Below are 22579 nucleotides of genomic sequence, written 5' to 3' on the forward strand. Positions count from 1 at the left end.
CTGCGGATCTTTCTTGTTAGCTGGGTTTGTAATTTCATTATGAGTAGGGAAGGGCTGTTTTCAGCATTACCACCACATTTAAAGGTCACCACCAGCTACAAATATACCGAGCCCTCACTCCCCGTGTCCCTTACACAGCCCTATTTCCCCCCATTGCACACACCACCTTCCAACTTACTGTGATTTACTTACTATGCTTCTGGTTTGCTGTTCCTCTGTCCCCGTCTGAGTGGAAGTTCCGTGAAGAGGAAACGTGGGCTGTTCACTGCTGTCTCCCAGTACCTAAAGTAGGGCCTGGCACACAGCAGGACCTCCATATTGTGGAAAGGAGGAATGAATGTCCTTTCTCTCTCTCCACTCATAGAGCTGTGCAGGCTTTCAGCGTCTCTCAGCCTGCAGGCTGCCTGGCCGATCCCTTCTCTGATGCCCAGTGACTGCTGTGCAGCTCCCGGGATACAGAGTCCCCGGGCAGGGAAGGAAAAAGGGCAGTGGAGAAGAGACAGGAGGTCTGGAGGGAAGGGACATTTCAGGTCATGTGGATTGGCTTTACAGGCAGGATGAATGGAGGCTTAAAGAAGAGGCCCTTGTACAGCCAGCTCTCTCTCTCTCTCTCTCTCTCACACACACACCTCTGTGTACCCACACAGCAACCGAACACCCCTTCTGGGCCAGCCAGCCCGAAGCAGCCAGCTCTCTCTCTCTCTCTCTCTCTCTCTCTCTCTCACACACACCTCTGTGTACCCACACAGCAACCGAACACCCCTTCTGGGCCAGCCAGCCCGAAGCAGAGACTGACGTGTTTGCTCTTTGTATCCCTCCTATGGGCTTGCCAGTGCCTGGCCCAAAAATGCGTATCTCGGGAGGAGCAGCAGATGAAGGCCAGGTTTCTAGAGACCACCACTCCTATCCCACCTCACCCGACAGTACTAGCAAGGCAATTCAGAGAATGGCACTTTATTTTAAGACTTGATTTTCTTGCCATGATTTTCTACCGATTCTTCCATGATGGTGTCGTCTTCTTCGACAGTGACCAGGACCTTCTTGCCCACCAGACTAAAGATGTCTTCAGGAGGGTAGCCTTTGGGCTCACCCACCTTTACCGTGAGCATGTCCAATGTTAAAACAGTGCCTTCTGGAATTTTCACTTTGGCCACCACGGACTTGCCCAGCTGTGGATAAAATTAAGACTCAGTGCCAGCTTCATAGAAGTTAGCTGGTTCATATTGTTTTATATCCAAGGTCCCTGACCAGTCTTCACAGGTACCCTGGGAGCAGGGACTCTGTTCTCCCCTCAGTGCCTAGAACAGTATCTCACACACAGCAGGGCCTTGGCCAACGTGGGGTGAACGGAGAGGCTCAGAGGAGGGGCCTCCGGATAAATGGCACAGGAAGGACTCACAAGACTGAGTATGCTGCTACTCAGAGGACGGGAAAGGGGACTATCTACAAAGGGGCAGACACGACAGGCAGGGGAGGGGAATAAAAAGTACCGGAAGCTCATGACCAGCCTTTCTATGTCTTGTCCATAAATGCTGCTGAACAAATCAGTTTCACTCAACATCCTCCATGTAAGGGCCAATGAATCAATTCTAAAATTTTGTGCCAGGACCAAAGGTCTGCCAGTGGATGTTATCAGATGATGCATCAACCTGCTGTAGTTACTGTTTGCCCAGGAAGTCGGGAGGCTCAAAACCAAATTAAGGGCTCAGCTCTCCTTCTGCTCTTCTGGTGCAATTCCCTCCCCTTTTCCTCGACAAGGCAGTTTGTTTCTTTTTACTATGATTTCCATTTCCTGGTACGTAGGCATCTTTAATTTGAGGGAAGCAATCAGGTCCTACTAGAATAAAAGGTGACAGCATTCCTCACACATGCCTGGTGTTTGGGCTCTGCCTCCACCCAGACAGCCAAAGCAGATCAGGAGTGCCTGCACTCCTACCAGCCCCAGAGCGCCTGGCTCTGTGACCAGAGGCCAAGACAGGTCTAGAAGCCCAGATGGTCAGCAAGGCAGGAAGTGTTCCTTGGCCTCACCATCCCATCTGTCTGAAGGTCAATGCTGCACAGCTCCCACTGCTCCCGGGGGAAGGCTTGCGTCGTCCCCCACCAACCCTGGAGACAACCCACTGCCCCGCCCACCCGGGGCCTCCTCTGCTTCCGGATGCCTCGACGTATCACAGGCCCTTCTCCCACTGCCTCACGGAACCCCTCTGCCTAACTGTTTCTCAAGGCTTACCTACTCCAAGGGAGTAGGACTTCACCACCCAAGTGTCTCACAAGACTATCCCTGGCCCCTGACAGCCCCTGGAGTCTAGAGCACTAGAGCCAAAGGTTTCAGAGGCTAGGGGGGAAACTGCAACAGGGTCCTAGGAGGCCGCAGAAACTGCTGACGCTCCCTTAAGTGACATGCTTCTCCCGCTGCTAACCTAAGCCCAGACTCCGAGGGTCAGCGTGGCCTCCGGCAGGGTGGCGCAGAACCCACCTTCTCGTTGCAGGCAATCTCACAGGGCAGCAGCTGCTTGCTCGGGGAGCCCATGGCCCTTTCCACAAGGCGCACGGACTGCACCAGCTCGGCCAGCTCTGCAGGTTCCAGTGAAGCCGAGTGGTCACTCCCCTTCCAGGTCTTGTCCAAAGTTATGTGACGCTCCAGCACCTTGGCGCCCAGAGCCACCGCGGCCACAGATATCGCTATGCCTGTTTCGTGCCCAGAATACCCTATGGGGATGTCAGGAAAGAGCTTCTGATATTCCTTTAAAATAGAAAGAAAAAAAAAAAAGAAAGAAAAACGGCTAAATATTGTGGCACTTTATGCACACAATGCAGACTCAGGCAGACCTCAGATGGAGTCCCAGTTTGGCCTCTCACTGTTTGTGCAACTACAGGCAAGAAGCTGAGGCTCTCTGAGCTTCTCCTTCCTGGCATAATACTGGTACCTGTCCAGGGCTGCTCCAATTGCAAGAAAAGCACTCAGCACACTGGAATGCTCCAAAAACAACAGCTACTGTTAGCAAGAATGCACCCCTAAGAGTGCTTCACACGGCACAAACCACCAGGAGTAACAACAGAACTATAACCAAATGCCTAAACTCATTCAAAAAGCATCTGTCACATTTAATTAGCCTGAGCTGCTGAAAGCAAGCATGCTGTACGCAAAATATCATCATCAATAATATATACAGCCCAATCTCGAAATAATAACTTTGGTGGAAATGCTAAATAATTAACTAATCTGTGATCTATAATTCACTGAAGGCAAGAAAAGACATCCGTCAAGAGAGTCTTGTCATTGAGGGGGACCAGAAAGCTTAAGTGTAGCAGAAAGACCCAGATGGGGTTTCATAAAAGATTAGGACAGCTGATTGGCAAAGTCCCTGAAAACCAGGCCGGAGGGCGCATAATGGACAAAGGAATGCAGGCTGCAGGGTCAAACTGCTGGAATATGGGTGGGCGGGCGACCCTCACTGTGCTGCAGTATCAGGAGAGGACAGGACATTCTCACCCTGGGTAAGAATGAAGAAAAAGGGGGACCATCTCCACAGAAAGAAAATCAAGGAAAATATCTGGAGTCACATAAGGCAAATTGTTGATGATCGTAATCTCTGTGGGATGAGATTACAGAGAATGTTTACTTTCTGTATTTCAGAGCTATTTGAGTTTTAAAAAAAGAAATGTTTAAATTTTTAAAATGACATGATTTAGAGATGAGCTAGAAATAGAGAAAAAGCTACCACCTGGGAGAGACACAGTTTGAGTAAAAAGGTAGCAGTGTCAGTTTTCAAAAACTAATTTTTTTTAACTTAAATATGAAGACTGTGTAGCAACATATACAAAAGCTTACACTATCGTGGGAAAAAAACCCCAGAATGTCAAAATACCAAAAGCAAAATGTAAAAGAAAACTGGTTAATTGCAATACCAGGATTATGTGTCTGTGTGTATTTAGAATTTCACTACTGTAACTACAGTGGTTTTGTAGGATAATTACATATACATATTTCTAATTAAGTTAAGCTTCAGGTGCTACCAGAAGAAAGGGATGGAGGTGGCCTGAGACAACAAGAGACAAAGGATTCTAGTCCCAGCTTTGCCACCAAACTGCTGTGAGATCTCAGGCAAGTAAGGCCTTTTCCCTGTGGAACTGCATTTTGCCATCTGTGAAATGACTGAGGTGGAGCAGACAAAATCTGGCGGGAGAGAAAGCTCCCTCAAGGCTGTCACGGTAACCACTTTGAGTCTCATGGAGGCTCAGAACTACAGGCAAAATATAACAGAGCTAGCAAATAGCAGAGAGCAGGAAAAGCCAGACGTTTCAAGGTCTCCTGCAATTCAGTATGAAGAAAACCTGACAGTTATTTGTATACCAGTGACCTTACCACCCTTATTCACAGTAGCCAGAAGGTAGAAGCATCCCAAATGCCCATCGACGGAGGGACGGGCAAACAACATGCAGTACATACACACAATGGAGTAAGGAACGAAATCCTGGCATGCGCTACAATGTGGGGGAGACTTGCACAGTGTAAGTGGGAGAAGACAGACACAAAGGACACAGAGTGTGGGATTCCACTTCTACGAGGCCTCTAGAGGGGTCAGATTCATGGAGACAGAAAGCAGAATGGTGGCTGCCGGGGCGAGGGGAATGGGGAGTCAAGTGTTTAATGGGTACAGAGTGTCAGTTTGGGAGGATGGAAACATTCTGGAGACCAATGGTGGTGACGGTCGCACAGCCGTGTAAATGTTCTTAATGCCACTGAAGTGTACATCTAAAAATGGTTAAAATGGTAAATCTTCTATTTTACCACACACACACACACACACACACACACACACACACACACACACACATATACAGGAGACAACATACTAAGAAAGGATATGAACCAGCAATTCACAGAAAAGGGACCTCTAATGGCCAATACACATAGTACAGAAAATGTATACAGACAATTATAAGAGCTCACACCTTAAATCTCAAAGTAGGAAGAGTGTAAGATTGGTTTTAAGAAAAATTAATTTACAATCACCCTCTTTAGAATGTGATTCCTTAACTGCACAGCTGGTTCTAATTTGATTGTCAGTGGATGTTCAGATTACATGAAGCATGTCAAGATTGGTTAGAATTTTGGCTACAAGAACGGCCCCAGCTTTCCCACAGGAAATGGCTCAAGAAACGCCATTTTGCTGTGGCCAGATCAGACAATGGCCTGCTCACCGTGATGACGCGCAGGTTGACGTCCTCGGGGGGGAGCGGGTATGCACTGGTGCACTGGAGGAAGCAGAAGTTGGGGTTGAGGGGCTTCACAATCTGATAGACTTGCTTCATGGTGTCCATCGACTGCATCCCGCTGGAGATCACCATTGGGCGGCCTGAGTGACCCAACACCAACACCATCATCACTTTCTCTTTAGGGGTTCTGACTCTCCCTCAAGCATCATAACCCAATTGCTGGTCTCATCATTCAGATGAACTCCACAGGCATCTCTCAGACACTGTGCCAGCCACTGTGGGGGAAGAGGGGAGCTTGGTGGACTCCTGCCCTCGACTCTGAGGAAATGCAGTATTATTGTTTAGCGAAGTGAGCTGAATTCAGGAGGCAGAGGAATTTCACACTCCCCGGAGAAAGATGAGCATCTCATTGGATGAAGAGGCTGCACAAGTGGTAGGGTCAGCACGGCCCCGCACTCAAGGGCATGAGTAAATGTGAGGCTGCCGCCTCCCAGCTATGTGGTCTTGCATGCCTCATCTATGAACTAAGTATAAAGCACCATAATCGTATAACCTGCTTCAGTCCCAGGGTTGTGAGGAGGGTCAAATGAGATGATTCATGTTACAAAACCACTTACAAATTGTAATATGCAGAGGTTAGATATTATACTATACGTACAGACTATTTCTCAAAGTCAAAATTTTCTCTAAGAAGTTTTATATATACTGCCATGTCCTCGATTTCATAGAAATAAAAATAAAATAATCTTTAATTTAAAAGGTTCTTATAAAAACTGACTTATCCTTCATTTCTTTCAAGTCAGCACATGGAAAAATAGAAGTAATGCTAACTGAAAAGAGGTTTCTAATGTCTGTCTTCAAGAGACTCCTTTAGTGGGCTCTATTAAAGGAGTAAAAATGGGAAGATTTGGACTTCCTCATTTTAGGGCAAAAATTAAACACTTACCTTTTTTGGCTGTCTTCTCCAGATAAGGAAAATTATTAGTGTCTCCAGATCCAACTTTGAAAAATGGAACATTCAGCTCATGCAGAAACTCAACTGCCATCTATAAAAATCAAAGAGGGAGCTCTTTTTCACCACTGTTCAAAATCATTGTCCTTAAGTCAGGCGAGGAGCCACAAACAAACAGAAAAACCCCTCCTCTTGCCCAGCCAGAAGGACTCTCGCAACAACCTGAAAGCAGGGAAAGATGTGTTATATCAGTCATTTCATTCAGATTCAAACTTTCATTCATAGCCCCCCGTCCATTTGTCCAACAAACACTGCATGCTGGCCTGTCCTGGCTTCGAGGTCCGCAAAAGAATCAGACCCCAGGCCAGACCTTCCTTCCCAAGGAGCCCAGGGCCCCATCACAAAAGGGTCAGGACCTAATCTTGATTCAGAAAACCAGGTGGTGAGAAAGTGAATGTTCCTCAAAGGCCTTACCCTTTACTCAAAACCAAACAGCCAGGAAAAGAGGCCATTGCAACCTTGGCCACAAGTGGAAAAAAAGGAGCACTTTATGGCCCAACCCTGACACAGTGATCCACAGCTGGCAGGGCCCATCAAACCCAAACCCTCGCAGCCCCCAAACCACGCAGCCTACAGGGAAAACAAACCTTGTTCACTTTTTTAAGATTTTATTTATTAGAGAGAGAGCATGGGCACACATGAGAGAGAGGGCAGGGGCAGAGGGAGAAGCAGACTCCCCGCTGAGCAGGGAGCCCGATGCGGGACTCCATCCCAGGACCCCGGGATCATGACCTGAGCCGAAGGCAGACGCTTAACCAACTGAGCCACCCAGGCGCCCCTTGTTCACTTTTTTTTTTTTTTGGCATGACATCACTGCTCATGGTTACCTGTCGAGGGCCCCTCACCATCCTTCACCTCCACCGGGGTTTCACTAAGACTCAGGATCAGGAAATTGGCAGGGGTCAACAAACGTAACAGAACCAGTGGGCTACAGGTTTTAAGAGTAAACTCTCAGCTTGTTATCAAATTACAAAAACCCCCAAAACTACCTTTTATTACTATTTTTTAAAAATTGGAGTTGGAAATGAGAAGTGGGAAGAATCAAGGTCTCAGAATGTTTCCAAATATTTAAGTTCAATCTATTGGAAAATGCTGCCCGGGTTTCAGAAGTAGGTTTGGAAGGCCTGATCGGCAGGATCACTGCTTCTCCCACTTTAATGCGGTACAGTGCTCTCCCAGGGAGCTTGCTCAAATGCAACGCAAATTCTGACTCTGCTGGGTGAGGGTGGGGCCTGCAGGTCTGTGTTTCTCTTAAGTTCCTGGGTAATACCACCACTGCTGCGCTGTGAATCCTATTTTGTAAGGAAGCTAGGTCACCATGCCTGGAAACCCAGAGGGCACAGCGTGGCGAGGAACAGTATGAGAAGGTCACTCCACCAGCAGGCTCTCTAAATCAACCCGCTGCTGCCTGAGCTTCCTTCCATCTTGCCCGCAGGGGATAAGCTACTCCAGTCACTGGCTGCACTCAGAGACCCACTTTCCTCCTATGTAAATCCTCTAGTATCATGAAGGCTACAGCTGCCAGAGAGCCACACTCAGTGGGTAACAAGCCAGTGAACAGTTCACAGACAGTTCACAAGCCCCTGGGTCCAAGAGACACCGTCCAGCGTGGCCCGAGTGCCCCTTACTCCCGGGCCTGCTAAGCTGCCTTCGCTGCAGTTCTCGTGGTCTTCCCTGGGCGGGATTTCTCCCTCTCCTTTCTTGTCCCCTCTGTACCGTTCTCTCTCACGTCTCCTGTTGATGTGTCTCTCACACTGTAAGCCAGCCCTAAGATGGAAGTGAAAACATTCCTTCTAATGGGTTTATCGAACAAAGTCGACTTCTCCCACTTTTCTCATTCTGTCTGGCAGATGGAGAGTGTTTTCTACTGTCAGAGGGCAAACCCTGTGCTAAGTTTTCTTCCTTACAATGTTCAACTCCAGAGAGAAGGGGCTCGTGATGGCAAAGTCCCCAAGGGCATGAACAGGAGAGGCACAGGGCGAGCAAGAGCAAGGAGGGACCAAATGCAGGAGAAACACTGTGCAGAAGTTCACCTACAAGGGCTGGAAAATCTGCATGGAATTCTAGAGTTTTCAAGTGAGGAAAACGGGGCCAGTTCCTCTCCTAAGGGAAAGGGGCCTGTTCCCAGTCCACCCCGGAGAGCCAGCCCCACCTAGCAGCCATTCCCAACACTGCCGCTTTGGATGAATCTCTGCAGAGGGTGCCAACTGCAGTAATGGGGCGGATCCTAGGCTGTACTGCCGTGCCCAGGGCCCCTCAGGCTGGGTCAGCACCAGTGGCCCCCCGTTCTCCACGGACTCCCTGGCCTCCCCTAGGCCTGCCCACCCCGCTGTCCACCCCTCTTCCATGTAGGGGTACCGTGCAGCCGGGCAGCCTCACAATTCTCCCCCCTCCCACCTCCCCCAGCACAGAGGCTTTCAGCCTGACAGGAAGCGCCGACAGGACCCTCCCCGCGCATCCACTGGCTTACACCCGCAGGCAGGGTCCCACCGGCAGCCCGGGCTGGTGAAATGCTGCACTGCCAGAGCTCCCTCCTCCAGTGTCCCAATACACACACTTGTCTGGCCTTTTTTTTTTTTTTTCATCCCACTGTTTTCCAAACTTACTCAACTCAGAACCCTTGTTTATTAGGGGGAAGCGGGTGAGGGAGAGGCTTTATTAGTAATAATTGGTAGTAATTATTAACTAATGAGGATCAACAATGTGTGTCCACAGAACCCCCTTTCCGTATCCCGGCCCACTGATCTGAGGGGTAAAAGCAGCAAGAAGAGGAGCTGGGATTTTTCTAAAGCCCCTTCCCCCTCCCCTCAGTGTTTGAGATCCTGTGGAAAAGGAAAGAGAAGGCCGCAGTTATGAGCAGGGGAGAACACAGGGTGCTGGAGAGCTGCCCAGCGTGAGGGAAGGAGGAAGGGGAAAGCACAGGCCAGGAGAGTCCGGGTGGCCCAGCCGGAGCACACCACGGCTTGGGTACAGGGCACCCTGCTAGCGGGGGCGGCAAAGGAAAGAAGAGAGGAGGAAAGAGGGCACCCCAAAGGGCAGCTCTGCTAGGGCAGGACACCTGTGTGTGGGGGCAGCACGTTCCACAGGGGCCACCTCGATGGTCATGGCCTCCATCTGCTTTCTCAACAGAACTCTCCATTTAGACCAAAGGAACTCTGCTCATTTCAGCCCCGCTGCAGGTGCCTCTCTGCAAGCTTTGACCAGGTGCCCTGGTAGTTCTGTCAGCCTTGATAAAATTCCACCACACTGTAACCTTTCCTCAGCATACGAAGAACACCGTAGGACAGCGCACGCAGTGGAGAAAAATGAAGCACTCGATAAATGGCTACCGTCCACAAGGAAGTTAGGGTGGGTAAATACTCAGAGCCACCTGCCAGGTAAACACAGAACAAGGGGCCAACCCACTTCCAATCGCCGGGCAGACAGGACATGCTGGTTCAGAAAAGGGACCGGGCCAGCAAATTAACTCTTGTAAAGGCTCTTAAGAACGCCTTTCCCCTCGCTGCCTAAGCCCGGGTCAGCTAGGAGGATACTTGGGAACAAACAGCATTCCTAGGACAGAGACGCCGCCCTGTCCAGACAGCGTGAGGCAAAACAACTCCAAAGGGCTCTCAATAACAGAATAGCTATCATCCGGTGGATGTAGATCTTGCACGGCCCTCACACCCAACCCCTCCCCATAGCCAAGTGGGCTGGGCATCTTTATTATCCTGTTTTTACAGATGGGACACCTGGGGTTCAAAAAGGTTACGTGGTGCGCCTGAACCCACAAAGGGTCAGCACCAGAACCCGAACTCAGAGAGTGTGGCCGCAGAGCATGTGGCACACCCCACACAGCAGGGCTTCCTGGGGAGCAGAGGGAAAGGCACCAAAGGGTAAGGCCAAGAGGCAGACCCCGAGCACCACCACCCAGGCTCTCCTCCATCTCCCAGCTGCTCCTGCTTCTACCCCAAAGCCACCTGGGAGTGAATGACCTAAACAAGTGACCTTTCCTAAGCACGCCTCACAGATGCAAGGAGGTGCCCTCTCTCCTTCAGAGTCCACATCCAGGAGCTCAGGTGCCTAGCAGCATGGGCTGAGAAGGAAAGCCCTCATTCCGGATGCAAGTGGCCTTAGTCGTATCTTCCCTGGCTCTGCATCGGAGCTGGGAGAGAGCCTCTGGACAGCAGCTTACACAAAAGGAAACGGAGGCCCAGGGAGGGAAGGGACTCACCAAGCTCACACCGAGATCAACTCAGAGCAGAGTCAGGGCAAGAAGCCAGATGTCCTGACGCTCGGCCCAGGTTGCCCTCCTTAACTGTAGCTAATGTTCGCTCAGCAACAGCTGTGTGCTATGCTTTATGTCAGTAATCACGGATAATCCTCACAACCTTGCAAGATGGGTTCAGGTACTAACCCTGCTCTGCAGGTGAACAAACAGAAGCACAAAGAGGTTGAACGACCTCCACATGGACTCAGAATCTGACCCCAGAGTCCTCGAGCTTAACTGTGAAACCATACAGCCTGGGTGTGCACCATTCAGCTTGGGGCTCCCAAGGTTTGGGTGTTCACACTCTTAAAAATGACTATGGACTCTACAGGGTTTTTGTTTATATAGGTTCTATCTACCCATATTTACGGAATTAAAATTAAAACTAAGGGATTTGTAGGTTTTTTAACTTTGAAGTTTTTATTTTGAGATAATTATAGTTTGACATGAAGCTGTAAGAAATAATACAGAGAGGGGCGCCTGGGTGGCTCAGTTGGTTGAGCGACTGCCTTCGGCTCAGGTCATGATCCCGGAGTCCTGGGATCGAGTCCTGCATCCGGCTCCCGGCTCAGCGGGGAGCCTGCTTCTCCCTCTGACCCTCTCCCCTCTCATGCTGTTTCTCACTCGCTCTCAAATAAATAAATATCGTTAAAAAAAAATAATAGAGAGAGATCCTCTGTACCCTTCAGCCAGCTCCCCCCTATGGTGACACCTTGCAAAACTAGAGTACGAAATCACAACTGGGAAAGTGACGTTGACAAAGTCTATGACCCGATTCAGGTATCATCGTTTCTACATGTACTCCTTTGTGTGGGAGTGCATCTAATTCCATGCAGTCTGACCAGATGCACAGACCGGCGACTACCAGAGTCACAATACAAAACTATGCCATCACTCCAAGGCTTTATAGCCACATCCACTCGCCTCCCTTCCTGTCCTTAACCACTGACAACCATTCATCTGTTCTCCAACTCTGTAATTTTGTCATTTCAAGACTGCTATATAAACTCAACGGTATAGTACACAACCTTCTGAGGCTGACTTTTTCACTCAATATAATACCCTGGAGAGCCCTCCAAGCTGCAGCATGTATCAGCAGTTCACTCCTTTTTATGGCTGGAACCGTTCACCTGCTAGAGAACTCTCTGGGTTGTTCTAGTTTGGGGGCTATTACAAATAAAGTTGTCATGGACCTGCATGTACAGGGTTTTGTGTGAATTTTAAGTTTTCATTTCTTTTGAGATAAATTACCAAATGATACCTGGCGGGCTACGTGCTGAGCACATGTCTAGTGTGTGGTGTTGTTTTTTTAGGTATGCAATAAATGGTTATTTTTTATTGAGCTATAACTGACACCTAACAGTGTATTAGTTTTGGGTGTACAACATGATTTGATATATATACTGTGAAAGGATTACCGTAAGTTCAGTTAACATCCATGCCCATAGGTGCAAAATTTTTGTGTGTGTGTCCAGTTTATAAGAAACTACCAGTATACCCTGAGTGAAATGTGATATGATACTGCATGTGAACTGTATTAAAATAAGGTTGTGTTTAGAAAAAGGAGAGTGCCCTATTATTCTGCAGAGTGATTATACCTTTCTACATTCCCACCAGCGGTGTATGAATGATCCATTTTCTCCGCATCCTTGCTACCATTTGGTGTTATCGTCACTCTTTGTTTTCGCCAGAGTGATAGCTCTGGAGCAATACCACATTGTGGTTTAAAACTGAGAAATTTTTTTTAAAGATTTTATTTATTTATTTGAGAGAGAAAGCACGAATGGGAGGGCAGAGGGAGAGGGGGAGAGAATCTCAAGCAGACTCTGTGCTGAGCAAGGAGCCCGATGCAGGACTCGATCTCACAACCCTGAGGTCATGACCTGAGCCAAAACCAAGTCGGACACAACTGACTGTGCCACTCAGGCGCCCCTAAAACTGAGAAATTTTAGGACAAGCACAAAAGAAAAAACATGAATTGGATGTCATTAAAACTAAAGATGTTTGTGCTTCCAAGAATACCATCAAAACGTGAAAAGACAACCCAGAGAATGGGAACCATTTCTGCAAATCATGTATCTGACTAGGGACTCATATCTGGAATATATAAAAACAAATAACCCAATTAAAAATTGGCAAAGGATCTGACATTCTTCCGAAGAAGCTATACAAATAGCAACAAGCACATGCAAAGATGCTCGACATCAGGGAAATATGAATCAAAACCACAATGAGATGCCATTTCACACTTGCTAGGACACCTAGAATCAGAAAGTCGGATCTTAACAAAGGTGAGGATGTGGAGAAACCTGGAAGCTCCTACACTGCTGGGAGGATTATAAACTGGTGTAGCCACTATGGAAAACGGTCTGGCAAGTGCTCAGAAGTTAAACACAGAGTTACCATATAGCCCCAAAAGATTAAAAACATGTCGGTACAAAACCTGTACCTGAACGTTCATGGAAGCATTATTCCTGCTAGCCAAAAAGTGGAAACAATCCAAATGTCCGTCAACTGATAAACGGGTAAATAAGATGTAGTATATCCGTACTAGTGACTGGCACTCGGGAGTAACGGGGGGCGAGGCGCGTGCACAACACGGACGGACCTCGAACACATCACTACGTGAGAGGCCAGATACACAGGACCACACACTGTCTCAGTTTATATGCAATGTCTAGAAAAGGCAAATGTACACAGACAGGAAGCAGAGGAGCGGCTGCCTCGGGCTGGGGGGAACTGAGGTGACTGAAAAATGACTATGAATGGGTACATGGTAAAAATGTGAAGTCGACTGTGGTGACAGCCACCACAACTCTGAAGGTACTAAAAACAACTGAATTGTAAACTGTAATTGGTGAATTGTGTGGTCCATGACAGGAGTTGTTACTAAAATAAAAGAGCACGCAGCACACCTTTCCTTAGCCACTGCCAAGGGAATGATGTCAACACACACCACACAGCCTCTGGAAAACTCCACTATACACTTGGGACAGAATGACAGTGAAGAAGGCAAATCCCATTTGAGTATCACTATGAAAACAGTTTGGAGCTGGTGGATCTTCTGAAAGATCTCCATCCCCTCAGGGGTTCTCAGACCACACTTTGAGAACCACTGTCATACTCTTCCCATTACTCTCCTCTGTTATTGTTGCTTTCAGGTGTCACTGCTGTGGAATTCCCATGTGAGCTTTCTTCCACTTCCCCTTTCTTTGGTCAGGTTTTAGGAAAACCGTCCTGGGGAAGCAACTATGTGGTGGAGGATGGGGGAGTACTTACACCACTGAGGCTAATTATTTTTATTTTTTTATTTTATTTTTTGAGGATTTATTTACTGGGGCGCCTGGGTGGCTCAGTCGGTTAAGCGTCTGCCTTTGGCTCAGGTCATGATCCCAGGGCCCTGGGACCGAGCCCCGCATCGGGCTCCCTGCTCAGTGGGGAGCCTGCCTCTGCCTCTGCCTCTGCCCCACTCGTGTTCTCTCTCGCTCAAAGTCTGCTCTCTTTCTCTCAGAGAAAGAGACCGTGTGCTCCCTTTCTCTCTCTCAAAGAGAGACAGCGCATGCACACGCAAGCTGGGGAGAGGGAGAGGGAGAGAATCTCAAGCAGACTCCCCACTGAGTGCGAAGCTCAATGCAGGGCTCTATCTCACAACCCTGAGATCATGACCTGAGCCAAAATCAAGAGTCAGATGCTTAACTGACTGAGCCACCCAGGCGCCCTGAGACTAATTATTTTTAACCAACAGGTCAGGACTTAGTCCTCCAATGAGAGTACTTCTCAAATCTGTTATTCTGGGAAAGGCTGTATGCCTATTCCAAAGACAACACTAGAGATCCAGAATACTGGCATAAATCTTTGGAAATTCTCTCCAGAGCTTTGCGGGCCCTGTCTCGTTACTGACTCATTACTAAGCCAATCAGGCCAAAAGCTTCACATTTATTTGGCACAAGAAGGATTAGTAGTTTCCCAAACCCAAACCTGCCCTCTGAGGACAAGGGCTTGGCTGTCTCTGAGCACTTGAGTTCTAGAGGATTGCCAAAGAGCAATACCAAAATGCTGTGAACTCACAGTACATGAAACAAGTACATGATGAAAACAAATGTCACTTTCTAGGTGTGATCTTCCTTCACCGAGGCACTGACTCAGGATGTACTAAGATCAGGATGTACTAAGTGCCAGGATCTGGGTTCACAGTGAACACACAGACAGGGTCCTATCTTGAGACATGTACTTTACATAGATGGTCTCACCTGCTCCAGAAGACAAGCCTGCAAGTTAGGTATTTTAATCAATGCCTTGCCCTTTCCCTAAGAGGAAACAGGCCCAGGGAGATGAAAGAAGAGTGTGGTCAGGAGGGCAGGGGTTAGCTGATTAGTGACTACTGACATCCTCCCTGTGAAATGGGGATAACTGTGCTCTTTGAAGAGGTTAAGAAGAGTAAATGAGTTGATATGTTTAAAACACTTAGCATAGGACTTGGTACATCATAAATACTCAAGAAATGTTAGTTAATGGTAGAACCAAAAACAACACCCAAATCTTTCAGATCCTAAAGCACATACTCTTTCCTCTTAAACTTTTTTGACTACAGATCCTTTAAGAATCTGATAAAAACCACTAATCCTGTCTTTTGTTTGGCTGCTTCATTTATTCCTTCAACAAATGTCTCCCAACCACCGACTGCAGGCCAGGCACTGGGGATGCCGGGGATGCCGTGGGGCTAGCAGTCTGGGAGGGAGATGGGGTAGTTAACACACAATTACACAAGTAACGAGCACCAGGAGAACTTAACAGAAGGGGCCTGAACCAAGCTGGGGAACAAGAAGAATTCCCTGAGGAAGTGTTCTCTAAGCTAGGATCAGAAAAAAGCCCAGCAACCTCTTCAGGAACACTTTCCTCAAAAAATCTGTCTCCTAGTCCCCAGAGCAGCTCTTGGGCCCAGAAGCTCTCCAGCCACCAACATCAAGGTGGTAAAGAGCAAAGGGGAAGCCCAAAGGCTCTCTGAGCTCCACGAAGCCACACACACCTGGACTGATGCCCAGGCAGAGTTGTAGGACCGGAGAAAGCACACTGCACCTTCGAGACCCATATTTCCTAGCTATATGACTTTGTACAAACTTCCCGGCCCCTCTGAGCCTCCATTTCTTCATCTGCAGAGTGGGGCAGAGGAGGGATAAAATATATTTACTGTACGTGAAGATGCTCTGTAAGCAATAACATATAATTCAAAAGTAGGAAAGTATGATCATCAAATGCACAACTGGATCTGATGACTGTCATGCTTATGAAAGCTGTGAATTAAGGGCTGAATCTGTCCTACAGAACTGAGGCCTGGACTTGTTGTCTCCCAAAGATGCCTAGGTTCTCTGCCTCCCTGCCCCTGTTAAAACTACCAACAGCCTAGACTAGACTTATGTTTCTTTTCAACTCAACTTACATATTTTGAGATTGGATCAGGGACACAAACGGTCAAGGAGGCCTACAGAATGAACTGGAATCGCTTCAAATATTCTGAATGCCCAAAAGCATTCCAAATGTTTCAAGGGCCATAAAAATGCTCGTAGGTTTCATCTAATGATCTATTTCTGCAAAGCTATCCTAAGAAACAACACAAAACACAGAAAAATGATGTTCATCTCAGCACTATTTATAAGCACAAAAAACTGAAGGAAACATTCATGCCCAAAAGTAGAGAAATGGTTAGGTACATTATAAATCCTCAAAAGAAGTATTTCATTGCTGGGGCGCCTGGGTAGCACAGTCAGTTAAGCATGTGACTCTTAGGTTCGGCTCAGGTCGTGATCTCGGGGAGTGAGATTGAGCCCCACGTCAGGTTCTGAGCTCAACAGAGTCTGCTTAAGTTTCTCTCTCCCTCTGCCCCCATACCCATGCACGTTCTCTCTCTCAAATAATATTAAAAAAAAGAAGAATTACATTGCTATTAAAAACTTTAAGCATAGGGCGTCTGGGTGGCTCAGTCAGTTGGGCGATCGACTCTTGCTTTCAGCTCAGGTTGTGATCTCAGGGTCGTGAGATCGAGCCCCACATCGGGCTTTGCACTGAGCTGAGCGTGGAGCCTGCTTCTCTCTCTTCTCTCCCTCTGCTCCTCCCCCCCCTGCTCACTCAAGCCCATGCGCAAGCATGCAGGTGGTCTCTCTCAAAAGATAATAATAGGTGCACCTGGGTGGCTCAGCAGTTAAGCGTCTGCCTTCAGCTTAGGTCATGATCCCGGGGTCCTGGGATCGAGTCCTATGTCGGGCTCCCTACTCAGCAGAGAGTCTGCTTCTCCCTCTCCCCCGTGCTCATGCTCTCTAATAAATAAATAAAATCTTAAAAAAAAATAAAAAGATAAGGGGCACCTGGGTGGCTTAGTTGGTTAAGCAACTGCCTTTGGCTCAGGTCATGATCCTGGAGTCACAGGATCGAGTCCCGCATCGGGGGGGGGGGGGGGGAGGGGGGGGAAATCCCTGCTCAGCAGGGAGTCTGCTTCTCCCTCTGACCCTCCGCCCTCATTCTCTCTCTCACAAATAAAATCTTAAAAAAAAAAGTCTTTAAAAAAATAATAAAAGTTTAAAAAAAAAGGAACTAAAGTTGTGGGGACTTATATGTCTATTATAGCTCGGTAAAGGTGGAAAAAAAAACCCAGATGTGGGTAAAAGCTTATGGCATAATGTTAAATGGGAAAATAATGCACAAAACTAAATATTCACAAATGTAGCAACCAGGCAATAAAACATGCACATAAAAGACTTCAGGAGGAAATCTATAAAAAGAACCACCAGGGCGCCTGAGTGGCTCAGTTGGTTCAGCGACTGCCTTCGGCTCAGGTCATGATCCTGGAGTCCCGGGATCGAGTCCCGCAACGGGCTCCCTGTTCAGCAGGGAGTCTGCTTCTCCCTCTGACCCTCCCCCCTCTCATGTTCTCTCTATCTCATTCTCTCTCTCAAATAAATAAATAAATCTTAAAAAAAAAAAAAAGAACCACCATATAGGGATTACGGGTTAGTTTTTCCTGTTTCTAAACTTTCAGTGATATTTATTATTTTTACAATTGAAATTTTTACATTTGAAAAAGAGTACATGAAGGAATCTCAAAGAGGCAGGTCACAGAGCAGAAGGGCTGAACCCTTCCAGGACGTTAGCATGACATTCTGTGAGCTGCTCAGGATGACTACCAACACCCCCCACCCAAATCCACCAAGGCCACTCAGCAAGAGGCGGATCCCTATCAGAAGGGAGGTTTCCTGATCCCTCGTCCAGGCCACTTTCCGCTGGGAGAAAACTGGTCCGATAGGGGTCTCCCACAAGCTTGAGGGACTCAGGGATGCCAGTGTGGCTGCCCCCTACTCCCAAAGACAGCTTGTCTGGAAACTTCTGGTACTCCTCTCACAAAAATCTCACTGGGCCTCTGCTCCTCCTGGCCTTCTATTTAGTTGGGCATTGATACAGTTAAAGTGATTGGGAACACTAGGTCTAGAAAGCACAATAAAAGTCTCAAGTAAGCAATGGCTAGAGCTGACTCTAGGCCAAAAGCCACCAGGCCACCTGCTGTCCCCTAGCCTTTAAAATGAAACCAATAGCATCTACCACATTGTGTTGTGGGAATGGAGTGAGATGGTGCATTTAAAAGAGAGCAGCTCCCATGACGACTCACCTCATCCATGCCGGAGGCAGTGAAGAAGATGCCAACCTCCTGGGCGTAGCTCTGCAGCTCCCTGTACTGGGCATGGCTGAACTCCAGGTGGCGCTTGTGCTCCCCGTACGTCTTCCCCCAGGAATGCTTAGAGGTATAGGGCCTCTCCAAAGCTTTCCGATTAAACTTGTACTCCAGCTCACTCTTCTGGAACTTGGCACAATCGGCCCCACACTCCTGCAACACACAACAGGGCTCCTTTCAATGACCTGTCGGGGATTCTCAGAGAAAGGGAAATGCTGGGACAACTCTCTGACATTAGTATCTTTAAAAATAAGGCTGACTGACAGAGGCAAAGAGGAAAAGGAGAAGCAAGAAAGTCTCAAAGAGAAGGCTAGGGATGGGGCTTCCCCCTCTTTTTCCCCCTTAAAATGCAAAAAGAAAAAAAAATTGGCACTTTTTTTCACTTTGTTTTATATTAAAAATAATTAAACATTTAAAGAAGATTTTAAGTTGGGTAACTCAGCAGAGGATAACAAAATGAGCACTGGTCCAGAATTGAGGGGAAGTCAGGATCTGACTCTCACTCCTGGATAAGTCACTCCCGCTCTCAGGACTCAGCATCTCCATCTCCATCAACAGCTGCTCTGGGCTCGCTCCAGGACCTGTACCGTTCTGAGGAGCCCCTCGTGGGGCAGGAAACAGACAACTCTGCTTTAGTTGTTCTGTACTTGTGCTTTTCAGCATGGCATCTCATTTGAACAAGAAGCTCTGGGGCAAAAAGTACACAAACAACACTTAGAAAGGTCCAGGCTTTACTAAACAGAAGCTATAACATAAAAGCTGGATTGTCCAGCTGTAAGAGCTATAATACGATTGCCACTCAACCCCCAATCTCTCAAAACTGCTTTTAAAAGCCACTCAATAGAAAGATGGAGGAAAACCCTCTAAAGTCTCTGGCTCGCTGACATTTCTGTAGACAGAGTTATTCATGCTGCTAAAAACCTCACTTCCAGAAATATCTGTGCTAACAGTGCTCCTCCCACTCCCAGAAAGACCACAGGATGGCATGGTCAGGAGTTTAAAGAACATGAGAAGTGGGGGCGCCTGGGTGGCTCAGTCGTTAAGCGTCTGCCTTTGGCTCAGGTCATGATCTCAGGGTCCTGGGATCGAGCCCCATATCGGGCTCCCTGCTCAGAGGGAAACCTGCTTCTCCCTCTCCCACTCCCCCTGCTTGTGTTCCCTCTCTCGCTGTGTCTCTGTCAAATAAATAAAATCTCTAAAAAACAAAACAAAAAAAAGACATGAGAACTGAAAGTGACCTTGGGCAACAGCGTTCTCATTGTCTAGAGGAAGATCCCCAGGCCCAGAGTAACCTAAGCACCTTTGCACAGTGAGTCCCGGGCAGAGCTGGACAGATCGCTTTGCTAAGGCTGCCGAGCACCTGTCTCCTGGCCCATGACTGCCACCCGGATGCTGGCTACAGCAAGGCCTCCAGCAAACCAAGGGGGAGGCCTTCACAGGGCACTGCTTCCTGCTCCCTTTGCTTCTCAGCTCTAGCTCAAGGAGTGAAAGAGCCCGTCTGTTCTGGGCAAACCTTTCATTTACAGGAAGAAGATAAAAGTGAAGTAGCAGAAACTACTAAAGACAAGAGGTCAGGTTCTTCCTCTTCTTTCCTCAAACTGAGTGATTTCTCTATCTGTTTAATTCTATGGTGAACTCCAGGGTCAGAAAACACAATCACTGTCCCCGTTTTACTACAATGCTGATGGTTTCTTTGTTCAAGTATTTTTTTCTCTCTCCTGGCAAAAACAAAAAACAAACAAAAAAAACAAGCAGCAAAACTCCAGGATGGGCAAAGGCGTGATGCTCCCTTTGCAGCAAAATTTGGAAGTTAAAAGTATATTCAATTAATAAATCTCTAATTGTAATACATTTATAGTTGATATATATTACATAACTGTAATAATATATTTTGTAAGAAAATAAAAATAATTGAATGAACTCAACTTTTAATATTGCAAATAGATTCATTTCATTGTATGAGCTACTCTGAGTAAACATGGGAATGTGACTTTATTTGGCAACAAAGACTAAAAAAAATCCTAAAATACAAGGATTTCACAAGATTCCACTGCTTTAAGTTTAAAAACAAACACACACACACATTGTAAAATAAGTGAAACTGAAGCCTGAAGAGGAAAAGTCACCTGCCCAAGATTATTCAGCTAGTAAGTGGTATCTTCACACCAGGACAATGTTCTTTCCACTGTACCACAGGCTCAACCTCTTCAATCTCCTCCCCTCGCCCCAGAACCAGCCTCCAAAATTAAGAAAGAAAAAAAGCTTTGTTTCTCTGGCTTCAGTATCTGTGGGTACTTTTACAACCTCAGCATTCAGAGGTCGCACCTCCACAAACAGGTTGTTCCCAACTTAAGAGTAGGAATTTCCCCCCTTCTAGAAAACAATGTTACACGCAAAGGCTAGCACTCCCTGGTTAGGAGCAAAGCTCTGAAATCCAGTATTTACTGTGTGCCCTTCGGCAAGTCACTTCTCTGAGCCTTTAAAATGAAACCAGTAGCATCTACCACATTATGTTGTAGGAATGAAGTGAGATGGTGCACTTAAAGCATTTAGCCCATTTAGTACAACTGTCACTCTTTAGCAGTATTTTTTATGATCCAGTAGGCTTCCCTAAAAGCAGAGTTAGTCCTGAAAGAAGATCAAGGTAAATACCTAATCACAATCGATGACATTAGGTGAACAGCTTTCACTGAAGGGAAGGGGGGAAAAAAACGATGGAGTGAGCCAGAAAAGAGCAAGAAACTTGGACAGTGACAATGCAATTCAATGGGAGCAGTGATAGGGGCCCAGCCTTGTGGGGAAGGACTGGAAAAAGCATCCAAGCAGACCTGTACATGAATACAGGTTTGAATAGAAATAAAACTTGCCAAGAGGGAGCACTGAATAGTCATAAACCTCCTATAGCTAAGAGCTAACATTTATTGAGTCCTCTCCAAGTACTGTGCTAAGAGCTTTACATAAGTCATCCCATTTGGTCCAACTCTGAGGTAAGTACTATCATCAATCCGATTTTGAAATGATGAAACTGAGGCTCACAGTGGTTAAGTAACCAGGCCAGGTTCACACAGCTTGCTAAGTGGTGGCGTCTGAATTTGAACCCAGAGCCCCGGCATTTTAACCGTTTCATTTTCCAAACACAAGGAATGGCAAGGAGAGACCCCAGCAACTTCCAGGAACTTCAGAACTTGCTGGAGTAATTCAAGGTCGCTGAAAGATGTCAGAAATGAAACATGATAGGCAGAAAGGAACCAGGTCATTAAGGTCCTGAAGGTCATGTTAAAGGGTTTCGACTCTACCCTTGGACAGAGGGGAACCACTGAAGGTTCGTGAGGCGGTACGACCTGATCAAACCTGTGTTTTAGGAAGATCATTCTGCCACCAGAAGGGGGCAAAGTTCGGGTTAGGCGGCACCTGCTGTAATGCAGACATGTGAGGAAGGTGGGGAGGGATGAGGAGGAGTCCAAAGATTTAGAAATGGTACAGGCGAGCTGGAGGCCAGGCCGCACGCCGGCTACCGAGAGAAGCAGAGGAAGGTGGTCCCGGTTCCCCACCGCAGGCTTTCCCGCGGCCCCGCCCCCCGGCCCGGGCCCCGCCCCCCGGCTCTGGCCGGCCTCCTTTTCCTCGCGGTCTCTGCCCTCACCTTGGCCGTGCGGATCATGCGCTTGGCCACTTCTAGGTCGCCCTGGTGGTTCTGGCCGATCTCGGCAATGATGAAGCACGGGTGCTGCCCGCCCACCCAGCGCCCGGGACACAGCTCCAGCTCCAGCGGCATCGCGGCGGCTCGCGTGCCGACGCCCCACCGCCTGCCTCGAGTCCGGTCCGCAACCCAGTAGGGACTACACGCCGCGCTGGCCACGTCAGGTCCGCCACGTTAGCCGGCGGCCGCGCAGCCAATCCGCGGACCCCAGCTCGCTCCCGCCAGCCAATCGCGGCAGGGGGCGGGGCCTCCCGCGAGGCGGGCCGTGCGGCGGGACGAGGAAATCTAGCTCCGTTCTTTTCAGCTGGGCTTGTTTCCTGGCCGGGAAGGCGAGGCCGTTGATGGTCGCGGCCTTCCTGCTTCCCCCGTGAGCCAACACTCTCCTAAGGGGAGTGGGAGAGGGAAGACGGCTGCCTTGGGCGTGAGGAGAGCGCGCCCTACGGTGTAATGGAAAAAATGGATTATGGAGTTGGAATTACAGAGCTGGTTTGAGCACAGGTCCTCCCACTAACTGGTTCTTGATCATGAATACGTTAGTCTTACTGAACGTTATTTTCCTTCTCCCCGAAATGGGAAAATTATATAGGTTCATGAGATGATGTATAGAAAACCCTGATCACGGTACTTAGCCTGTAGTAAGGTTTCAATAAGTGGTCTCCAGTCTTGTTACACGAGAGACAACGT

General features: G+C 47.9%; 1 protein-coding gene across 1 annotated transcript; it reads right to left on the reverse strand.

The window, feature by feature from the left end:
- Positions 1 to 938: 938 nt before the first annotated feature.
- Positions 939 to 22117, reverse strand: NANS (N-acetylneuraminate synthase). The gene is made up of 6 exons (XM_027614923.1): positions 21839 to 22117; positions 18136 to 18351; positions 6167 to 6266; positions 5206 to 5360; positions 2477 to 2743; positions 939 to 1169 (listed from the first exon to the last, which is right to left on the reverse strand). Exons 1-6 carry the CDS (start codon positions 21968 to 21970, stop codon positions 960 to 962), a joined length of 1080 nt encoding a protein of 359 aa, XP_027470724.1. The 5' UTR covers positions 21971 to 22117; the 3' UTR covers positions 939 to 959.
- Between the last annotated feature and the right edge of the window lie 462 nt (positions 22118 to 22579).

Source organism: Zalophus californianus, chromosome 13 (assembly GCF_009762305.2).
Source record: "Zalophus californianus isolate mZalCal1 chromosome 13, mZalCal1.pri.v2, whole genome shotgun sequence".
In the NCBI taxonomy this organism is placed as follows: Eukaryota; Metazoa; Chordata; class Mammalia; order Carnivora; family Otariidae; genus Zalophus; species Zalophus californianus.

Excerpts from the sequence above, each read along its gene's own strand:
- NANS (XM_027614923.1), bottom strand. The coding sequence starts at position 21,970 with ATGCCGCTGGAGCTGGAGCTGTGTCCCGGGCGCTGGGTGGGCGGGCAG. Across the intron at positions 18,352-21,838 it reads GCATGATCCGCACGGCCAAG|GAGTGTGGGGCCGATTGTGC; the intron begins GTGAGGGCAGAG and ends TGTGTGTTGCAG. Across the intron at positions 5,361-6,166 it reads GGAGAAGACAGCCAAAAAAG|GCCGCCCAATGGTGATCTCC; the intron begins GTAAGTGTTTAA and ends TGGGTCACTCAG.